Source organism: Saccostrea cucullata, unplaced genomic scaffold (assembly GCF_032062105.1).
Source record: "Saccostrea cucullata isolate Sc308-1 unplaced genomic scaffold, CSIRO_AGI_Scuc_v1 ctg11184, whole genome shotgun sequence".
In the NCBI taxonomy this organism is placed as follows: domain Eukaryota; kingdom Metazoa; phylum Mollusca; class Bivalvia; order Ostreida; family Ostreidae; genus Saccostrea; species Saccostrea cuccullata.
In genome coordinates, this window is record NW_026923162.1 from 1 (window position 1) to 21,102 (window position 21,102).

Consider the following 21,102-nt stretch of genomic DNA (forward strand, 5'->3'; position numbering starts at 1 on the left):
TGGCCAACAATGTTGTCCAAAATATTCCATATTTTTGATTCTTTGTGTGTTAACAAAATTCTATTGTTTGAAAGATTTCTTTTCAGAATCGATCACTATTAATTATCTTCACATTTTCATTACTTATTCATACAGACGCGAGGAAATTCGAGCATTAATTCTGACATCAATTTCTGTACAACATCGTGCGGATTGTAGCCATAGTACAAAATAAAACATACTTTTAAAACTATGCTATGCCGTTTATTAGTGCTGAATATTTTTCTTATATCCCATTTCTTAAAAAATATTTTAAATCGTCGGACTTGCAATTACGGCAAATAAAGCCGGTTTCTGTGGACGCGGTTTTTTTTTCTACAGTTAACGTGGACGATATAACACTTACAAGTAACAAACAGCAGTGAATATAGAAAAGAAATATTTTATAATGTCAATGTTTTAATAATCTACTTTCAATTATTTTTTAAAATAAAATTCACACATATTGGAGTTTTCTAACCCGCGTGTATACTATGCGGGTACATGAAAGAGTTTGACGCGTGACCAGGTAATTGTTTTCAAAACATGGCAAACTCAGATCATCAAGAAGCACAGGTAGCTGACCTGTCAATCAAATCAGAAGCTATTGTTTTTTTTATGATTGACAGGCGGTAAATTATTGATCTTGAATCAGGTAGATTTTGGGGGCGTTAACATAAAATTGGGTGTTTAAAGGCAGAGATTTTTTACCGGGTGGTAAATTCCAGGTGAGGGGGGGGGGCTTATTCTGTACAGGTGTGAATGCCTTGGGGGCTAGCAGTCTACCTGTGGCCATCTGTCTCCTAATCCCTATACACAGGAAGTGATTTAATACACAGTGAAATACCCAGATGTCAAATTTTACCTGTGTTGGGGGTTTTGAAAAAAATTTTAAATTAGTAGTAAAAAAGGTTTTTCAATTATTTATTTATTTTTGACTGTTTGAATACACCCCTACCCATGAAATTATTATGATTACATACTATAAATTCAAGTATTAAAACAAAGATTATTTAAGATGTTAGTGTATGTGTTAATTTAAAAAAAAACAAAAAAAAACTCCTGTGACAACCAAATTAGACTTTAATAACTCATTCATCTCCAGAATCCCATCTATTAATTAAACGAAAAAGGAGCCATGTTAACTACATTTCACTAAAAAGAATTTCTAGGATTTTCAAAACCTTAATAAGGCTTTGTCACAATGAAACATGCGAAAAAAAATTGCTTGTAAATTCTTATCTGAATAAAAAAGAAAATATAAGTGACCCATGATTAGAAACATTATTTTTAAATTTAATTACATCACGCAGTGCTGCTCTGAACCTTATCAATAACATTTCCAATCTAGGTTTACTGTTTAGCATATTAAAATTAATATTCAAATTTCATTTGAAAAAAAGGTTTTATTTATCAAAGGATTTTTTTTTTTTTAAAAAAAATGCTTATTATATTATAATCCTTTAAAATACTAAAGATATTTTAAATTCATATATTATCAATCTAAAATTACATAGCAATACAGTTTATGTATACCATGTTCAGTAAACATCAAAGGATCAAAAGTTAATTAGAAGGTCACCACGAGTCCCAAACAAGGTGTACAGGGTATACACAGGAACCAGTAAGTAAATGTCAATCAAGTTCCAGCATCCAATGATGGACCTTCACACACTTGATTGACAGGGCTACCCAGACCAGGTATTTTTGAAGGCGGTGCTTAAAATCTCTGCCTTTAAATAAAAGGCATCCGATTTCCCACTTTCTGGACACAATGACACATATTTTTTGTATAAATTAACAACACATTTCTCAGGATTTTCAAAATCTTCATACACACGCACACACTTAGGATCCAGCTTCCTTGACTTTAACCCCCCGGAATTGGTCTTGGACACGTCCTCTGTGTACAATAAATAACGGGCGCCGTTGCTGTCCTCCTTCACTTCCAGCTGTGACGTGGTCCCTCTTCGCAAGTTTCGATGTTCTTGGCCTGCCCGTAATGCAAAATTTAATCCAAAAGAAAAAACTAATGTGTCCAGCAATTTGGCTGGCGTATCGGAGCCAAGTAATCCTTTCTCTTGGTCGACACTAATGATTTCGGCTTTCCTGCGGCTTTCCTGCGGGAACTCCCTAAGCCTGTTTTAGCCACTTCCTTCATTCGTGCATCTAGGACTTGTCTCATTTTACGGAATTCATTATCATCGAGAAAACTGACAACTTTGCCATTTTGACGTAGATAGTGTTGAATTGATGTTATAATCTCATAGAGAGTGTTTGGGCGGTAATGTTCCCCTGCTTTGTTTCTAACTTCCGTGATGAAGCCACATAGGAATTGATTTAGGGTCATATTGTCCATAGACAAAATAGGTTCCTTAATACTTCTTGTTTTTGCCCATTCTGTGAAAATATTTACAGCCCATCTGGATTTCCTCTCGGTATTCTGAGGAACGGCACTTTTGATAAGATTGTTCATGTCAGTCTCTGAAAGCGGGTCTGCAAACCGAGAATTGCCCTGCATAGTTGCATCGTCGATATTTTTTGATGGGTTTTCAAAGTTTAAATCAAAGTTCACAGCAGTACTAGTATTTTCCTTCTCCATCCCTAGAATATCACTTACGAGATTATCGGTATCATAATCTGATCCATTGCTTTCAGGTTTAAATTTGTTTTAGTCAAGAATATTTCGTCCCCACTCTCCATTTTAAACAGATCTATTCACTCCCACTATCCAATACAAAATAGCTGATTCCTAATACTCTCAGTCAGAGAATTAGTGAGTAGTTTTCAATCAAGTCTAAATTCTATTGTTATAATATCAGACTGTCTCAGGTAAATCAACAAATGAAAATAAAGGGTCTAGTATCAGTGAGTAGTTTTCATTCAGGAATGGCCATAAATACTTTTGTTTTAATATCAGACTGTCTCAGGTAAATGAAGAGAAATGTAGAGAGCAATGTTTTAAGTACGATATATGCCTCATACAATTCTGTATGGAAAAATATCAGACAGTTTTCGGCCCTAACGGGCCTCAAACTGTCTAATATTTTTTCATACATAACTGTATTCGGCATAAATCCAATACAGACTTTAGAGAGTCACTCCTCAGTAAACTAGTTTTGCCATGTCAAGAGCTTTTCCTTTGGTTGGTGAGTTTATCTCACTACACAAGAAATGCTAAGCAGGCAGGATTGGAAATTGCGTTCGATTGTTATACAAAGCATATTGGTGCTTTGCTTGATTGAGACTCTAAACGTGAACTCATAAGTCAAACGTTTGAATTTACACTGTTTGACTACCCGGGCAAGTGCAACAAAGAAACAAAATGTAACTTTATTATAAAGTATCGATATGATCATTTCTAAATTCTAAATGTATATAGTAAGAGAACAATCTTATCAAAGTTTATGGAGTAATTATTAAGAAATCTATTCCACCACGTCTATTTTATGGAAGAAGACTAGGCAAAATTGGAAATAGTTTACATTTTTAACATAATTCTCACAAATCGTAGTTGCATTAAATATTGACCATGTATGTTTTAAACAGACTGTACGTTAAGCAGTAAAATGCATGCAATATACTGGTATTGAAGTGCATGGATGTTTTGCATAATGCTTAGCTGCAGAACTGTAGCTTTATAGTTTTATATCTTAGTCTTTGACCATATGATGGTCACAGACTAATATATAAAACCATAACGCTACAGTTATGGTCAAAGACTAGTATATAAATTCATTTAATTCAAATGATTACAGTTCTGCAGAGCTGCATAATGCTGAAATCAGTTTCGATATAAAATACCGCAAAAGTAACTGTTGTTTGACGAGAACTCAGCTCTTTAAGCCCTGAAGAGCAATACGGCACTTCATAGTAATCTCTCGACATAATTGCTGACATGTTTATCTAGATTCATACGGAGATCTGCCATACCCTAAAATGTATATTAAATTATTCCATCCAATCTTTTCTTCAATTTTTGTTTTGAAAAAGAACGCTGAATCGAAAAAAAAATGTTGGATTCAACCTTATTATTTTCAATAAAATGATGTAAAACTAATTTGGACTTCATTTTTTAACTGACATTACATTGTGGTTTCTGGAGAGTAGTTTTTAAATTCTTCTTAAGGCAAGTTGTATTAATTCCTTGCAAAAGAAAAAAAATCCACTCAGTATAGTCAAAGATGAGTGTTCATTTAAATTTCTGAATGTTTCCGCATACCCCAACTATAGTCGTTCAGTGAAAAAAAAAATTATCAAAATATACAGTATATAGAGTGCAGTAAATTTTTTTTTAGGTAAGCTATATGAATTCCTCGCAAAAGAAAAAAAAAACACAAATCCACTCACCAGTCAAAGATGGGTGTTCATTTGAAGATTCTGAATGTTTTCGCATACCCAAACTGGTCATTTGGTGAATAAAAATTAGCAATATTTAGGTTGTCGAAAAGTCCTTCGATATTATTTGTGATGTCCTTCAATGTAATTTCTGATTGTTAATTTTTGATTCCTTTCAAAGTGTACAAATAATGAGAACATATATTAAAGAATTGTGAATGAACAATCACATCCAGTCCGGTTTTTGAAACTCTCTTTCAGAACAATAAATAAAATAGTGTGAATTCTCAATCCTATTTTTAATTCAATTGATTAAAAAAAAAAGACAAAGTTTAATTTGATTGGATGATTTGCCCGGATTACAATGTAATGCATTATTATTTTGCAGCAGAGTGTAGCTGTCAGTGGAAGTAGATTCAATTCTACTTGTATTTGGACAAGCACAGTTATTTTGCTCCCCCACCAAACACCCTTCCAGGGACACCCTATATATACATTTTTTCTTGTGCGATTTAATGTATGTTATAAAATTTGCATAATGGAAGTTTGTTAAAAAGTTCGATAATTCAAATTACGGCCCTTTGAACAACGTAGTATAGTCAAAGATGAGTGTTCATTTAAATTTCTGAATGTTTCCGCATACCCCAACTATAGTCGTTCAGTGAAAAAAAAAATTATCAAAATATACAGTATATAGAGTGCAGTAAATTTTTTTTTAGGTAAGCTATATGAATTCCTCGCAAAAGAAAAAAAAAAACACAAATCCACTCACCAGTCAAAGATGGGTGTTCATTTGAAGATTCTGAATGTTTTCGCATACCCAAACTGGTCATTTGGTGAATAAAAATTAGCAATATTTAGGTTGTCGAAAAGTCCTTCGATATTATTTGTGATGTCCTTCAATGTAATTTCTGATTGTTAATTTTTGATTCCTTTCAAAGTGTACAAATAATGAGAACATATATTAAAGAATTGTGAATGAACAATCACATCCAGTCCGGTTTTTGAAACTCTCTTTCAGAACAATAAATAAAATAGTGTGAATTCTCAATCCTATTTTTAATTCAATTGATTAAAAAAAAAGACAAAGTTTAATTTGATTGGATGATTTGCCCGGATTACAATGTAATGCATTATTATTTTGCAGCAGAGTGTAGCTGTCAGTGGAAGTAGATTCAATTCTACTTGTATTTGGACAAGCACAGTTATTTTGCTCCCCCACCAAACACCCTTCCAGGGACACCCTATATATACATTTTTTCTTGTGCGATTTAATGTATGTTATAAAATTTGCATAATGGAAGTTTGTTAAAAAGTTCGATAATTCAAATTACGGCCCTTTGAACAACGTAGACAAAACGATCTTTGCTCTCTGCTTTAGATTATGCAAATGTTTAGGCAAAACTAATGGATAACAAGCTTGTATACTATATAAGACTTTAGATAGTCACATCTCAGTAATCTAGTTTTGCCGTGTCAAGAGCTTTTCTATAAATTGGTGAGTTTATCTCACTACACAAAATATGCTAAGCAGGCAGTGTTACAACGCACTTTGAAAATGTTTTTCAAAGTGCGTTAAAGCTGAACACTACTCGTAAATAGGCATAGTCCGCCATATTTCCCGTTCTTCAACGCTCTCCCTACAACTCGTATATAAGGAGCAGATCGCTCTTCAGTTCAATGTATTTCACTGTAGAAATCCGACGAGTGTAGACGTACATCTTACAAAACGTCCTACTCAATCTCGATGAAATTATAAAATTTTACGTATTTATTCCAAAACAGGACAAAAGTTTCATTGAAAATACAGGTAAAAACATTATTTACAAACAGAAAATGCACATAAAAACAAGAAATAAACGCAAAAAATCTAAAACCACGAAAGGAGTACTACATGTCGGCCACACGTTTCGAGTGTGCAATCGGGTGTAAAGAAAGCGAACGGTTTATATACCCGTCTGACAGTGCCTATTCATGAGAAGTGTTCAGCTTTAAATTTGGGACCAAGCTATAACGCACTTTGAAAAAATTAATTTTTTTCAAAGTGCGTTGATATCGACCATATTGACGCACTTTGAAAAAAAATGTAGATTGATCAATATTCTTACAAATAATCGGTATGATAAATAACAGATCCTGGATGGATGACTTTTTTTTAAGATGAAGTCACTTCAGGACCTGAGAAGTTGACGTTTTAAATATTTGAGGTTTTGATAAAATAAAAGGGAAAAGGGTCTTGAAAAAAAGAGTGACGATTGTTTAAGACCATTAATTTTTTTTTCTTTAAATTCTAGTCTTTGATAAGTATACGTAAAGATGTAAAGGGGGCACTAACAGTGGACAGCTTAAAGCAACTTAGCATTTATCATAATAGAAAGGGGGCAATTTGATTGTTCAAAACAAATAAAATTCTTTCTCTCTCATACGTTTTACTGTACTTCAATATTTCTAGTTTTTACCTGTTTTAATTAACTCATTTAATATTGAAAGTTTTCAACGTCATACCAGTTAGGTAAATACATAATTATATAAATGTTTTGAGTATAGCATAGACATCGAGACCGGGCAATGGGCCAGGGGAGGAGGGGCTTAGCCCCCCACTTATTCTGGAAAAATATATATACATCGTATAAGCATTGAAAATGCAGCTTACCCTTTTTGGGTTTATTGCTCCCCTCCCCCGTTTGTTACCGACACCTATGTATTCAAAAGATAAAGATTTGGACTGAGGGATCTTATACCTGTCTTCTCCTTTTTTCGACGGGAGTTAATCAATTCATAAGTTTTTTGAAAGATAAATAACAAATAAAATCTTTCCATTACTAAAATATGATTTTTTTTTTCAAAGTGCGTTAAGTGTCTCCATGGTAAAATATATTGATGTAGACTCTTAACGCACTTTGAAAAATTTTTTCAAAGTGCGTTGAGTTGGTCCCAAATTTAACGCACTTTGAAAAAAAATTCAAAGTGCGTTGATTTTGTCCCAATTTTAACGCACTTTGAAAATTTTTTTCAAAGTGCGTAATTTTTTCAAAGTGCGTTGCCACAGGGCAGGATTGAAAATTGCGTTGATTGTTATACAAAGCATATTGGTGCTTTGCTTGATTGAGACTCTAAACGTAAACTCATAAGTCAAACGTTTGAATTTACACTGTTTTGACTACCCGGGCAAGTGCAACAAAGAAACAAAATGTAATTTTATTATAAAGTATCGATATGATCATTTCTAAATTCTAAATGCATATAGTAAGAGAACAATCTTATCAAATCTATCGAGTAATTATTGACAAACGTGTTCCGTTTAGTCTGTATATATTTATTTTAATGAAGAACACTAGGATGGAAACAGCGTACGTTTTTAACACAATTTTCACAAAGTTGTTGTTGAATTAAATATTTACCACGTTTGTTTTGAATAGACAGTACGTTAATCAGTGCAATGCAATTCATTGTTTATCTTTATTTAAAAGAAGAATTGATTAGCTTGTAAATGAAAGAACTTGATTCAACATAAAATTTTCTCTGGATGTTTTGCATAGTATGCTCAAATCAGTTTCCGATATAAATTTCAGCAAAAGTAACTGTTGTTTGATGAGAACTTAATTCATCGCAATGATTGAATCGCTCGACATAATAACTGACATGTTAATATAGATTCATTTAGAGATCGATCATACCCCAAAAATGTAAAATGAAAATATATTTATATTCCATACAGTTTCTTTTTCAAATGAATAAGAATTAGAAAAAAATACTGAGATTTCATCTTTTCCAATAAAACCGTGTAAAATGAAATTGGACGTATTTTTTGACGGACATAGTATTATGTTCTAGTGCAAAAGAGTGCAGTTATTTTTTGTTCATTCCTTGCAAAAGAAAAAAATCCATGCACTTATCAGTTAAAGAGGGTGCTCATTTTTTCCTAAACGTTTTCGCATACCCAAACTAGCTGTTCAATTAATAAAAATAAGCAATATGTATAAGTTTGTCAAACTGTGCTTCGATATAATTTTGATTCACATCAAAGAGAACATTAAGTAAAAATAGCAAATATGAAAGATTTGTGAATCAAAAACAATCACTTGCATGCAGTCTGGTTTTTAAAACTTTTTTTCAGAAAACTAAATAATAAAAATGTAGATTTTAATCCAAATTTCAAATTCAATTAAAGGATTCCGACCCTCTGCTATAAATTTCACCAAGAAAATTTAAAATTTCTAATATTGAGTTTATGAACAACAATATAACATTAGAGGTACAGGTGTTTCAACACAGAGAACAGAAAGAGTATAATAATTCATTAACACAACATAAAATTTAAAATATAAGGCGAGTATGAAAATAATATTTAGTATCATACCTATTAAAATCATGTTAGAAACCATCATATTTAAAGCACTGCTTCCTTAGTCAGGTTATCACAATGCTGTATGTGGTTGTAAAAAAAAAAACAAAAACATATGCGAAGAGTATCTTTCTTCTAACATTTTCTTCATTAAAAAAATGTAATACTATAAATAAAAATTCTGTTTTCAAATTTGGTACTTAAAACATTGTTTTGTAAATGACCCTTAAAAAGATACAACTTATTAAATTTATAAGGCTTTGGGAATTGGAATTTTAAAATTTTTTTTTTTGACGGACAGGGCTGAAACTATATACCCCAATTTTTTCAATAACAGAGGCATAAAAATTAATTTGAAATTAATCTGATCAAGGCTTTATATTTCTTACAGCACACCCGTGTGAAGTTATTTCTCGAGATAAAAAGTCGGGATCGACATTCCTGACTGACGTCACAAAATGGAGCCTGCATATTTTCGAAAGGAGTTCGGAACGTAAAATATCGGCTATCACTTCGATCAAAACTGCAATGCTTTGGGAAAATATTTTGACATTTAAGTTGCATTTACATGTTAGTGATTGTAAAAATTGCCAAAAGGCACCAAAACAATTGCGTCTCAATCTTGCACAAGGATTGAAAGCGTCTATAACAACCTAATATTTTACCGAATTTTCTCGGAGGACTCTTGGGTAATATTTTCACTGTTATTTGCTGTGTCGTACTCATTTTTTAAAATTCCTTAAATTCACGAGTTCATTGTATGACTGAACTTTTTACAAGAACAATCATATAACTTGAAAACACTAAAGATCATCTTAGAATTGTGCTTTATTTTAATTTTATGTGGATTCATTACTCAAATTTTAAAACCAAAGAGGAAAACCTAAACAATAATATATCAATCCATTAGAACAAAAAGTTGTGACTTTAATTTAAGATAAACACAGAAATAGGTAAATAATTTGTGTTTCACACATTCAATCCCAATGATAAGTTTTGATATCTCAGCAGGGAGTTTAATATTTAAATACTATGAGCATGTTCTAACCTGAAGTGCATTTGCAAAGTCCAATTACCATTTAGCACAATTAGTGACTACATGTAATTAGTAAATCAGTTGTGTTTGATTATTCAAATTAGAATTTAGTGTATCCTAAATTTTCTTTGGAGACTGCATATTGAGTATAGCAGACTAAACAAAGATGAGATTGTTATTTATTGATACATTTGCTTATTATATCCTGCAGAGATATAAGGATGATCATCTCAAATCAAATATGACATCAGGTGCTGATGGACTTTTCAGCAGTGCCACTGCATTATTATCAGCCAAATCCTCTACAGAGGAACAACTCATGCTGAAATCCATCCACAAGCATCTGTCCAACCTTGATGACACAGGGAAGGGGTTCCAGAAAGGGGATGGAAATCACCATGTGTATGGAGAAGTGTCTTCCTCGAACCATGAGTCTCAGCTAGTGGCCCTTATTTCCAATGATGATGTTCTCAATAAGTTAACTTGTTATGTGTTTGATAGAAGGTATGGATGGTCAGAAGCAGGGATAGATGGGACGAGACGGGTCAGAAGGATGTCCAGCACTGGGACAACACTGGAGGCCAGTGATGGACATGTGAAAGCAGTGCTAAATGATCTCCTTGATAATATTATTAAATGGTAAGCAAGAGGTGAAGAATATATACATGTATTTAGGAAATAAGCAGTGTTTTCCCTTTATTTCAGAGTTCAGGGTTAGAGATCAGTTGTAACAGGCTATGGGCTGAGATATCAATGGACCTTACAATATTAAATTTAGATTTTTTAAATTTCAACACAGCATTTTTGTCAATTGAAGCAATCAGTATGGCTGATAGTTGGTTCAAAGGGAAAACACTGCTTATAATAAGCATAGTTTTTAACTAGAAGCATGTTGCATTGAATTCAGGTGTTAGGCAAATCTTTATTTATTCTTTACAGGTATAATCAGCAGCCACTCTCTTTGCAGTTGGTCCAGGCATTTGAGTACACAATGAAGCAGGGTAAGCAGAAAACCTTTCAATCCGCACAACATTACATTTAAAATATGTCCAATTTATAGGCATTTTTGAAGGGAAATAATTGTCACTTTGCACACTTAATGATATGAAATTAAATAATAAGGAATGAAATTAATACCTACTCAAGTTATACTTGTACATGTATAACCTAGGTTGGAGCAGTTTACGCTTTTCTATATACCGCCATCATATTTTTCCTGATTTGTGTTTCAGTTTCTGATGTGCATGTTGTCCGAAATAGAACAATTATTCATTTTATGGCCTGGATAAAAGAACATAAAGAGGAACTTCAGGATTTTGAGCATATTCCATTGATTCAGGTTTGATAATATGTATATTATGTCCTTTCATGTTCTGAAATGCTGCTAGTTTATACCTATTACCAGTATATTTATGTGATTTTAAATTTTCTGTTCACTTATTTTTGGTTATGATTAATAATTTATGATCATTTGTCTCCTTTTTTTATTGGATTTTTATTTAAAAAAAAAAGCAACAAGACACTGAAATGAAATAATGCATTGATACTTATAGGATATATTTGTAAAAAATGAAGAAAAGAATATAAAAATATAACCAATATTATAATCATGCAACTTTACATTAAAAGATGACCAGACTTCATTGATTTTTTTTAATGTTTATCTTTAGAGGCTAATCATATCAGCATTAACAGATGTTTGGTCAGCAATACGAAATTCCTGTGCCAAAAATTTAGGGCCAATTGTAGCATATCTTCCCCTTGTTGACCAAGAGAAAATTTTTCAGGAGCTTGTAAAGGTATTTATATTTTCAGAGAAGTCATATTTAAGTAAAGGGAACTCTTAATGTGCGTGTTATATGAATGTAACATAAGTTTCATCCCATTTGTATGTGATATGATGTCTATCCCACATGAATGTAATGTGAGTTCTATGCCACATGGATGTATTATGAGTTCTATACCACATGAATGTAATGTGAGTTCTATACCAAATGGATGTATTGTAAGTTCTATACCACATGAATGTAATGTGAGTTCTATACCACGTGGATGTATTGTGAGTTCTATATCACATGAATGTAATAAGAGTCATTTACCACATGAATTTAATGTTAGTCATTTACCACATGAATTTGATATGAGTTTTATCTCTTCAGCTCTGTGTCTCTGAAACTTCCCAATGGCAGACTGTTGAAGGTGCTATAATGGGTAAAATCATTAGATGAAGTTCATAGGAATGATGTTATTAAATGTTTCAATTACTTTTTAAGTTTTTTGAATAAAGATAATTAAAATTATTGGATGAAATAAAATATGAATTATTTATTGTATAACTGTATTATTTACAAGAATTCCCTCTGTGGTGTTTTATAATTTAATTTTTTTGTTAAATGTACTGCAGGTATCAATTCTATTGTCCAACAATACACAGAGAAAGCAGAATCTAGATCCACCACTCCACAGTTTTGTCTGAACATTCAGTCACTGGTATGCTATCAATATGTATTAAATGCTTATTTGTCTGAAACCAATATTGTTAAAAACTATATTATGTCTTAGATTTGGCAAATCGTAAAATATCACTTTTTTCACTGCAAATGCATATGAGGGTAACTTCAAACATTTTAGCCAAAATGTAGACCTTAAATTTTGAATTTCACCTATTATAAATGGTTTAAATGTTAAAATATTGAAATTTTAGAGCTATTGAATTAATATATATCCTATTGAAATTCAGGATATCCCACCTGTGCCAAATTTTATATCAGAGAAGATTCACACTGTTGTCTTTAAATTATTGTATCATCCACAACTGACCATTCGAGAACATGCGGCCAAGGCATTGTCCACTTACATATCTTGTTGTGATGTCAAGGTATAGCAGGCTTGGTTGTAGTTCATTTAACACTCAACTTTTCCATTATTTCAGTCTTAAATTAACTCAATCATTGGATTTGTATTTCAGCTGAATAAACTTTATATGTTTTACAGGAGGCATTTTCAACTTTTGAGCAAGTTACAGAGCAACTTTTGAAAGAGGTCCTTGGACCAGAAAATATTCTCAGCCCTGTGCAATCAATTGTAAGCCATATAAGGATATTCATATTTCACTTTAAATATTTTTGAAAAAATTGGTTTTGAAAAAAAAGTAAAAACCAAGATTATCATAAACACAATATCTATAGGTTTATTAATATCAGATACTGACTATGTTTCTTTACTTTGTAGAACTTGCCTATAAAATTCCTTGATGCTTATGCAGCTGAAGGTTTGCTGAATGTGTGCTTGTCAATCATCAAGGTACTGTAGATTTCTAAATTTTTAAGATTATACATGTATTATGACATTTGAAAAATAAGAAAACTTTCATAGGGATTTAATTTTGTGAATACAAAACATTGATATAGAAAGCTGTGTGATCAAGAGATTCAGAATTTTAGTCTATGCTATATCCACAGGTGTTGCCTCTACAAATGATGCTGTCCAACTGGCCGACCTACATCAACGCTTTCTTGCTGTATCTGTCTCATCCTGCCTCTACAGTCCGACAAGCTGCCAGCTCTTTGTTTAAATACCTAGGTATGTCTCTGTATAAAGTGTTTAGATAACTGTTTATTCAATAGGAAAAATTCCTTGATGCGACAAATCATTAAGTTATCATAACTAAGAACTGTGCACCATCTTTGCCTAACATGCAGTAGACTTTGCAAAGGGAAGTAAATTGCCAAGAAAATGGCTAGAATTTGTCACTGTCAATATGTATATTGATCCCATATCTTCCAGCAAGGAAAGGTTAATAAGAATTATGAACATGCATGTACATCTGTGGATGCTTGATCAGTTGACAAACTCATAAAAGAAATAGGTCACGATGGAAATGTAGTTTATATTTTTATAAAATACATGTACAATTTATCTATTAGATATAAAGAATGGATTCCTTGTGTACTTATATCTCATGATAAATTTTCAAACAATTTTTTATTTTCAGTGTCTAAATGCAGCCATTGCGCGGTTCTGGTCAGTCTACTTCTGCAGTCTCTCATTCAGGGCTGGATCCCTAATACAGACATATTACAGAGGGAGGAAAAAACAACAGACCAAGGCTGTTCTAGTCATATAAGGGCATCAGTCAATAGTGAGAAGGGTAGGAATTCATAATACAGTATAAGTTATTTTTTTTCAACGCCTTGATAGTGAGTTTGGTATGGATTCAGTTTTGAAAAAATAGCCTCGAAATAGAAGAAAAGGGAATTTTCTGACATATCAAAAAATGACATATGTTTTGCCTTTATTAGCTCACCTGAGCCGAAGGCTCAAGTGAGCTTTTCTGATCACATTTTGTCCGTCGTCCGTCCGTCTGTCTAGCTGTCTGTCTGTCCGTCTGTCTGTCCGTCTGTAAACTTTTCGCATTTTCGACTTCTTCTCAAGAACCACTGGGCCAATTTTGACCAAACTTGGTACAAAGCATTCTTGGATGAAGGGGAATTTAAATTGTTAAAATGAAGGGACATATTACCTCGCAAGGGGAGATAATCAAGAAAAGACAAAAATAGGGTTGTGTCATTAAAAAATCTTCTTCTCAAGAACCACTGGGCCAGAAAAGCTGAAACTTATGTGGAAGCATCCTGGTTTAGTGTAGATTCTAAATTGTTCACATCATGACCCCCGGGGGAAGGGCGGGGCCACAATGGGGAATCAAAGTTTTACATAGAAATATATAGGAAAAAATCTTTGAAAATCTTCTTCTCAAGAACCATTGAGCCAGAAAAGCTGAAACTTATGTTGAAGCATCCTGGTATAATGTAGATTCTAAATTCTTCAAATAATGACCCCCGGGGGAAGGGCGGGGCCACAATGGGGAATCAAAGTTTTATATAGAAATATCTAGGAAAAATCTTTGAAAATCTTCTTCTCAAGAACCACTGGGCCAGAAAAGCTGAAACTTATGTGGAAGCATCCTGGTATAGTGTAGATTCCAAAGTGTTCAAATCATGACCCCCGGGGGAAAGGCAGGGCCACAATGGGGTATCGAAGTTTTACATAGAAATATATAGGAAAAATCTTTGAAAATCTTCTTCTCAAGAACCACTGGGCCAGAAAAGCTGAAACTTATGTGGAAGCATCCTGGTATAGTGTAGATTCTAAATTGTTCAAATCATGACCCCCGGGGGAGGGACGGGGCCACAATGGGGAATCAAAGTTTTGCATAGAAATATATAGGAAAAATCTTTGAAAATCTTCTTCTCAAGAACCACTGGGCCAGAAAAGCTGAAACTTATGTGGAAGCATCCTGGTATAATGTAGATTCTAAGTTGTTCAAATAATAACCCCCGGGGGAAGGGCGGGGCCACAATGGGGAATCAAAGTTTTATATAGAAATATATAGGAAAAATCTTTGAAAATCTTCTTCTCAAGAACCACTGGGCCAGAAAAAGTGAAGCTTATGTGGAAGCATTCTTGGGTAGTGTAAATTCTAAATTCTGAAGGGCGGGGCCATTATAGGGAATCAAAGTTTTACATAGAAATATATAGGAAAAATCTTTGAAAATCTTGTTCTCAGGAACCACTGGGCCAAAAAAGCTGAAACATATGTGCCCATGGAAGGATCATGGGGTAGTGTAGATTTCAAAATGTCTAAATTATGATTAGTGGGGTAGGGTGGGGATGCATTATGTATAACAAGGGGGAAATCTGGTAAAGAACAGAATGGTCAAAGCTTCTCAGGTGAGCGATGTGGCCCATGGTCCTCTTGTTCTAAGTGCATGCATTAACTATTATTCCAAATTTTTAAAAGATAAACAAAAACTATTCATTGTTCTACATAAGAAACTCTCTAGCTATTCACGCTCAGCCTTTAAAGTTGTCAATAATTCAGAAACTAAGCTGTCAACAACACATCATTCTACTTGATTTGTCCTTCTATAGAAAAATAGTTAAATAACATTTTTCTCTCTTCCTTTGGGATTAGGATTCTTGCTGGATGCCTGGGAGAGTAGGGAAGGGAGATTACTAGCTTATGAACTCATCATGAAGTTCTTCATTAAGAATCACTGGCTCTATACGTTTGGTCCGGCGGCATCCTCACAGCTCAGGAGACAAAACACTGATGTTGAACAGTATGCGATAAAATATTAATAATTAGTTAATTATTATTAAATTTTCAATTTAAAATTTTGTCCTTATATCAATAAATATGGTACAATATCAATACATTGAATGCTTTTGAAATTTTATTGTTATATAGAATGGGATCTTATCTTAATGATATTTATCTTAAAAAATATATTTCGCAATTATCAAGTTTTTTTTTTCTTTAAAAAAATTCATTTTTCTCATTGAAGGCTGTCAGATGAAGAAGATAATATTCCAGAGCAGACAGTTAAAGAACACGAGAGAACTCACAGTGTATCTTGTGTAAGTGTTTATGCCTTGGCATTTTGAAGCTAATTTATATATATTAAACAAATTACAATTTTGTGACATTGACATTTATACTTGATTTGAGTTAAAAAAGAAAAAGCTCAGGTGCATGTACTGAGTACTGTAGATTCCTAAATATACGCGTGGAATTATTTATCGCATAATTTCGCATGAAGCAACACACGCGAAATAAAATTGCTCGCCTTTATTTTTATGGTGCTTAGATGTATGTAAAATCTTTTAACCAACCGTCCATTCACGAATTATTATTCTCGCGATTTGACGTTAAAAAGCCCATTCGCGATAAGTACTCGCGAAAAATAAGGAATCTACAGTATTTTATGTGATTCAGAATACATTATTTCTGTTACATTTTGCTTCACCATGTTTACAGGCAGCTGAGTTTGATAAAGTACACTCTGTGTTCCATGACTCTACCTCAGAGCAATCCTTACCAGTAAGTTACGATTTCATCTTATTCTTCCTATTTTATTTTGGATCTCTCTACAGTCCCTAAAACATCCTTCTCCTAAATGGTACCAAAATATATACTGAAGAATATTTTAGGGACAGTGGTGTGCTTGCCATTTTCAGTTATTAATCATATCTATTACAATTTTTACTAATTAACCTGCTTGTTTGCATTTGTTTTATTATTATCTGACTTTTAGCAACATTAATGTGTTTAAAATTTTAAAAATTGTCAGGATTTAGATAAATATTCAATATATGTAGTTTTAGACTTTTTGAAATTTTATACAAAATGAGAACTACATTAATTTTATAGAATTATAGTTGCCACATATTGCCAGTTTGGATAGACTAATAGAGTGTAAAATACATATATGTATTTATATACTCATTCATAGTTTTTCACTGGGTGGTAGATGTAGTGTACAGTGTATAATGTGAGTTGTATATTATCAGCAAATGAAGAGAATGCTGTACAGGAAGGTAGAATACATTACACGTTTACCTGTATATAGCCAGATAATTTTTTGCATTGACTTTTAATTTTTGTAGAATTTTAGATGCAGTTAACTCCTGCCTTTTTTTTTGTTCTATATCCTTGCTTTGTCACATTTTAACAAAAAAAGAATACCAATATGTGTGTGAGAGAGAGAGAGAGAGAGAGAGATAGAGAGAGAGAGAGAGAGAGAGAGAGAGAGAGCAGACCAGTAAGTGAAATCAATGAACATTGACATGTATGTCAGAGGAATCTGTTTTAAGGATCATACTTCTCGTTAAAGAAACTTTCTTGCCAAGTCTTGCACATTAGAAATTTCGTTTATTTACTGCATGAAGATATTGTGAGAACTACATGTTGTATCAAAAGATTTTCAAAGATACATGCTCTTATCTGTTTGCACCTTTCTACCCTTAATGAATGGGCTAATTGCACCTTTTCACAGGTTGGCAAAGAATGAAAATGAGCATGCTTCAGTTAAATATAGATTTTATTGTTACATACAGAAATGAGTTGCATGCATGACTTTGTTGCAGAAGTCAATTCCCAAAAGGAAGGGAAAAGAATTTTAAAATAGATTTTTTGTATGAAGAATTGAGGAACAACCTAACCACACATAAATTCATGGATAAAGGATTAATATCTGCAAACATCAGAAATAAACTTACGACAATTATCTCAAAAAATTAACTTAAAATTTTTAATTTTTTAATAAGTCTGAAGGACTTTTAAAAATTTTTAATTGTACATGTACTATAACACATTTATTGATCATTTTATTAACAGTTTGATGCTTATGTAAATGATGATGGTATTAAATATGAGTACTAAGCATGCATTTACTGATTTAATTTTGCTGTGATTTGGCATGTATGTTTGAACTACCGTTAATCTGCAATTGGATGATCATGGATTTTTTTAAAAATGTCCATCATTTTATTCATGTAGCCTTATTGAATTGTCAAAATTTAGGCTTAGAGTTCCTGTCCGTGTAAAAAATTAAGTATATATTTGAATACTGTACAATATATATGCTAATTTTTGCAAACTTTGCATTTACACTACTGAGTGGTCACTTTTTGTATTGTAAGAATATTGTAGTATTTGCAGTGAAATATATTCTGATGAATTTAATGACATCATCTTTCTTACTCATCCACAGGTGCAATTCAAGAGTGAAGGAGGACTGAAGGTCCTGGGCTACGAGAAAATGTAAGATTTAACTAGTAATGTTAACTACATATACTGGAAAGCTGTTACGAGGAAATCTATGGATCATTTTTGAGTTCCTGTGGTAACTGTAAATTTTATTCACATGTTAACTTAATTTTTATTTTTAGGAATGGGGACCATGGAGGAGGAAGAATCTCACGATACACCCCCCTATCTATCTTAACTCAATTACAGAGTATAGATTTAGCTAACAACAAGGTATGTTCTTCACAGGACAGAAGAACCTATGAAACAAAGTACTATTAAAAGAAAATTTTTGTTAAAAAATTCAAATAAACTACTTATCAATTCCTTTTTTCAGCATCCACATGTCAGTCAACAGCTAAAGAATGACACTTTCTACCAAAATCTAGTGGAAACCCTTGGTAACAAGTAAGTTGTAGTTGCTTCAGTTCACGTTTTGTATATGATTTTTAAAATGATCGACACCTATTCTTTTTAATTGCAATTTTAAATTCTTGTCTATTTTTAAATTGAAATAAACCTGCAGGGGCTGCTTGGTATTTTTGGAGGGGCAAACAGAAATAAGAATATAAAAACTTATCTATCCCCCTTTCCATATATAATGTATTTACAGTTGTAATATGTTCATAACTTCCTATGATTTTAAGGACCACCACAGAGGAGGATTGGATGGTCAGGGTGCAGTTAACTCCTCTGAAGCACACTCTCACCCGAATCCTTCTGCAGACCATAGAGAGCCTGGCAGATTCACAATGGGAGCTTAGGCGAATCACAAAACAGGTATAGTTGTAGCCCAGGTCAAATAAAAGGGTTATACTCACAACAAATTTTGCTCCCTCACAGGTCAAAGATTTAAGACAGACTACTATTAGCCATAAATAAATGTTTTTCCTAAAATGGTAGGTGTTGCCTTGTCTGGCTGAAGTGATCCGGTGGTGTGACATAAGTATTCTGGAGGAGATCTGGCAGACCCACCTGTCCTCTACTCCCAGTCTGCTGACCTATGCTGCAGTCATGCTGCTACAGGAGTCTATACTCCATTGTATCCGTCTGACCCCGCTCCTACAGAGACCACCCTCCACCTGGCAGGTATGGTGTCAAATGAGGAAATCAGAAAATTATAGACTAAGTTATGTTTTACTGCATGAAATTGATCACAGTGTAGGTATTTGAATTTATTTTATTGTAATCAGTTTTTTTTACCATGATCCTGCAAGACTTCCAAAGTCATTAAAATCTTCCTCTTAAGTATCCTATAATTCAACTTTTGGAGTTTGAAAAAAATGCCTAGGTTTGGTGACTAGTCCTACTTCTATTTACATTCTAGATGTACTTGTAAGTAGTTTCATAGAAAATATATCATTCATACGCTTTTATATCTTTTACAACATACACACATTCTTAATATATCTGAGGTTATCTTTTCTTTTCCTAGCATGAGGATTCCTGTCGTGAGATCATACAGGGGATAGTGTCCAGTGTTACCCGTCAGGTTCCCTCCCGTCTCCCCAGCCTAGACAAACTGGTACAGCGATCCCGATATGATCGACTCTCCGTCATAGCTTCCACCACCATCATTCTGGCCCATGCTCAGTTTGATATCCCCTCTGACCAGGTGAATCAATTTATATAATTTGTTTTTGATTTTTAGGATTTGTTTTAGAAAAAATGGGTTGAGGTGGATGGATAAAATGTGCTTATTTTCTGTATATGTAATCCATAAAATATTTTTAACAAATTCAACGTTCTGAAATGTGTTTTTCTTCTTCTTATAAAGTTGATTTTTTTGAAAATCAATACCAGTACTTTTTATTTAAAAAAATAAAGATTAATAGTTTAATTGAAGTTTGTAATTTATGTCTTCCAGAGAGTAAGTCAGATAGCCTCCGTTTTGTCGTACTGGAAGCTCCTGTTTGGGTTTACCCACCCCAACACCAGGATCACCAAAGAGCTCCTACAGCAAGGCACAGACATCAGGCTCTTCTCTTCTCCTTTTGAAGGATACTTGAGGTATATTTAGTTATTAGAAAATTTACTTTTCATTGATTTTTGGAAAGATTTATAGATATAAATTTATAACATTTTGTTGTTTATCTTTCAGTTGTTGTTTGGTCAAACCAGAGAACAAGTTTCAATGTGCCAAACAGGTAAAATTGAATAAAGCCTGCTCTACCATAAATCAAGATACCATATAAGGATCTGACCATAACACTTTTCCAGAGTCTTTAATGTTCCTGAAATAAGTTTTTTTTAAGAACTTGATGAATATTAAATATATCTTATATCCTTAGAGGAAAAAATATAAAATGTTGATACTTTGGCAGGTTGAGAAAGTGTTTGTCAGTGAATCACATCAAACTTTACAAAGATTCCTTCAGAAGTTACCTGTGGAGAGCATTTGTTCACTGATGCCCATTATTGGCCACTATTCTGGGCTCTTTGTAGAAGACACTTCAATTTGTAGGCACATGAGAGAATGGTAAGTGCACTGAAAGATAATAAAAACAATATAATCAACTACATGTGCAAATATCATTTAGCTTTGAAATAAAAAAAAATTCAGTTTTGAGTCAAAACAATTGTGATAACTGATTCTATGTTAGTGAAATTTATAGAGATACATGTACAAAACAATTAAGCATTAAGGATATTAACCATTTCCTCCACTGTTTCCCCAGTTTACAGAGTGTAGGCGTGAGGGTGGTGGAATTTGTGTCCCAGGCCAGGGAGGACAAACAGACCTGTCTCATGTGTCTACATCTGACTCTGAAAGAA

At 33.0% G+C, this 21,102-nt stretch overlaps 2 protein-coding genes across 2 annotated transcripts; one reads left to right on the top strand and one right to left on the bottom strand.

The window, feature by feature from the left end:
• Nucleotides 1-2,047: 2,047 nt before the first annotated feature.
• On the bottom strand, nt 2,048-2,620 carry LOC134263335 (zinc finger MYM-type protein 2-like). The gene has a single exon (XM_062745671.1). It carries the CDS (start codon nt 2,618-2,620, stop codon nt 2,048-2,050), a length of 573 nt encoding a protein of 190 aa, XP_062601655.1.
• Nucleotides 2,621-9,160: 6,540 nt separating this feature from the next.
• Nucleotides 9,161-21,099, top strand: LOC134263336 (uncharacterized; the record flags this gene model as incomplete). Its single annotated transcript, XM_062745672.1, has 26 exons — nt 9,161-9,390; nt 9,949-10,376; nt 10,677-10,738; nt 10,970-11,076; nt 11,408-11,536; nt 11,897-11,948; nt 12,142-12,227; nt 12,478-12,615; nt 12,732-12,821; nt 12,969-13,040; nt 13,199-13,319; nt 13,732-13,887; nt 15,712-15,859; nt 16,085-16,157; nt 16,558-16,620; nt 17,091-17,117; nt 18,293-18,342; nt 18,471-18,561; nt 18,665-18,735; nt 18,975-19,107; nt 19,231-19,416; nt 19,763-19,942; nt 20,195-20,337; nt 20,429-20,474; nt 20,652-20,806; nt 21,006-21,099. Coding segments are annotated over exons 2-26 (2,871 nt in total), but the record flags the coding sequence as incomplete, so codon positions are not given.
• Between the last annotated feature and the right edge of the window lie 3 nt (nt 21,100-21,102).

What these genes read in the sequence shown, in the direction of transcription:
- LOC134263335 (XM_062745671.1), bottom strand. Translation starts at nt 2,620, where the DNA reads ATGGAGAAGGAAAATACTAGTACTGCTGTGAACTTTGATTTAAACTTT.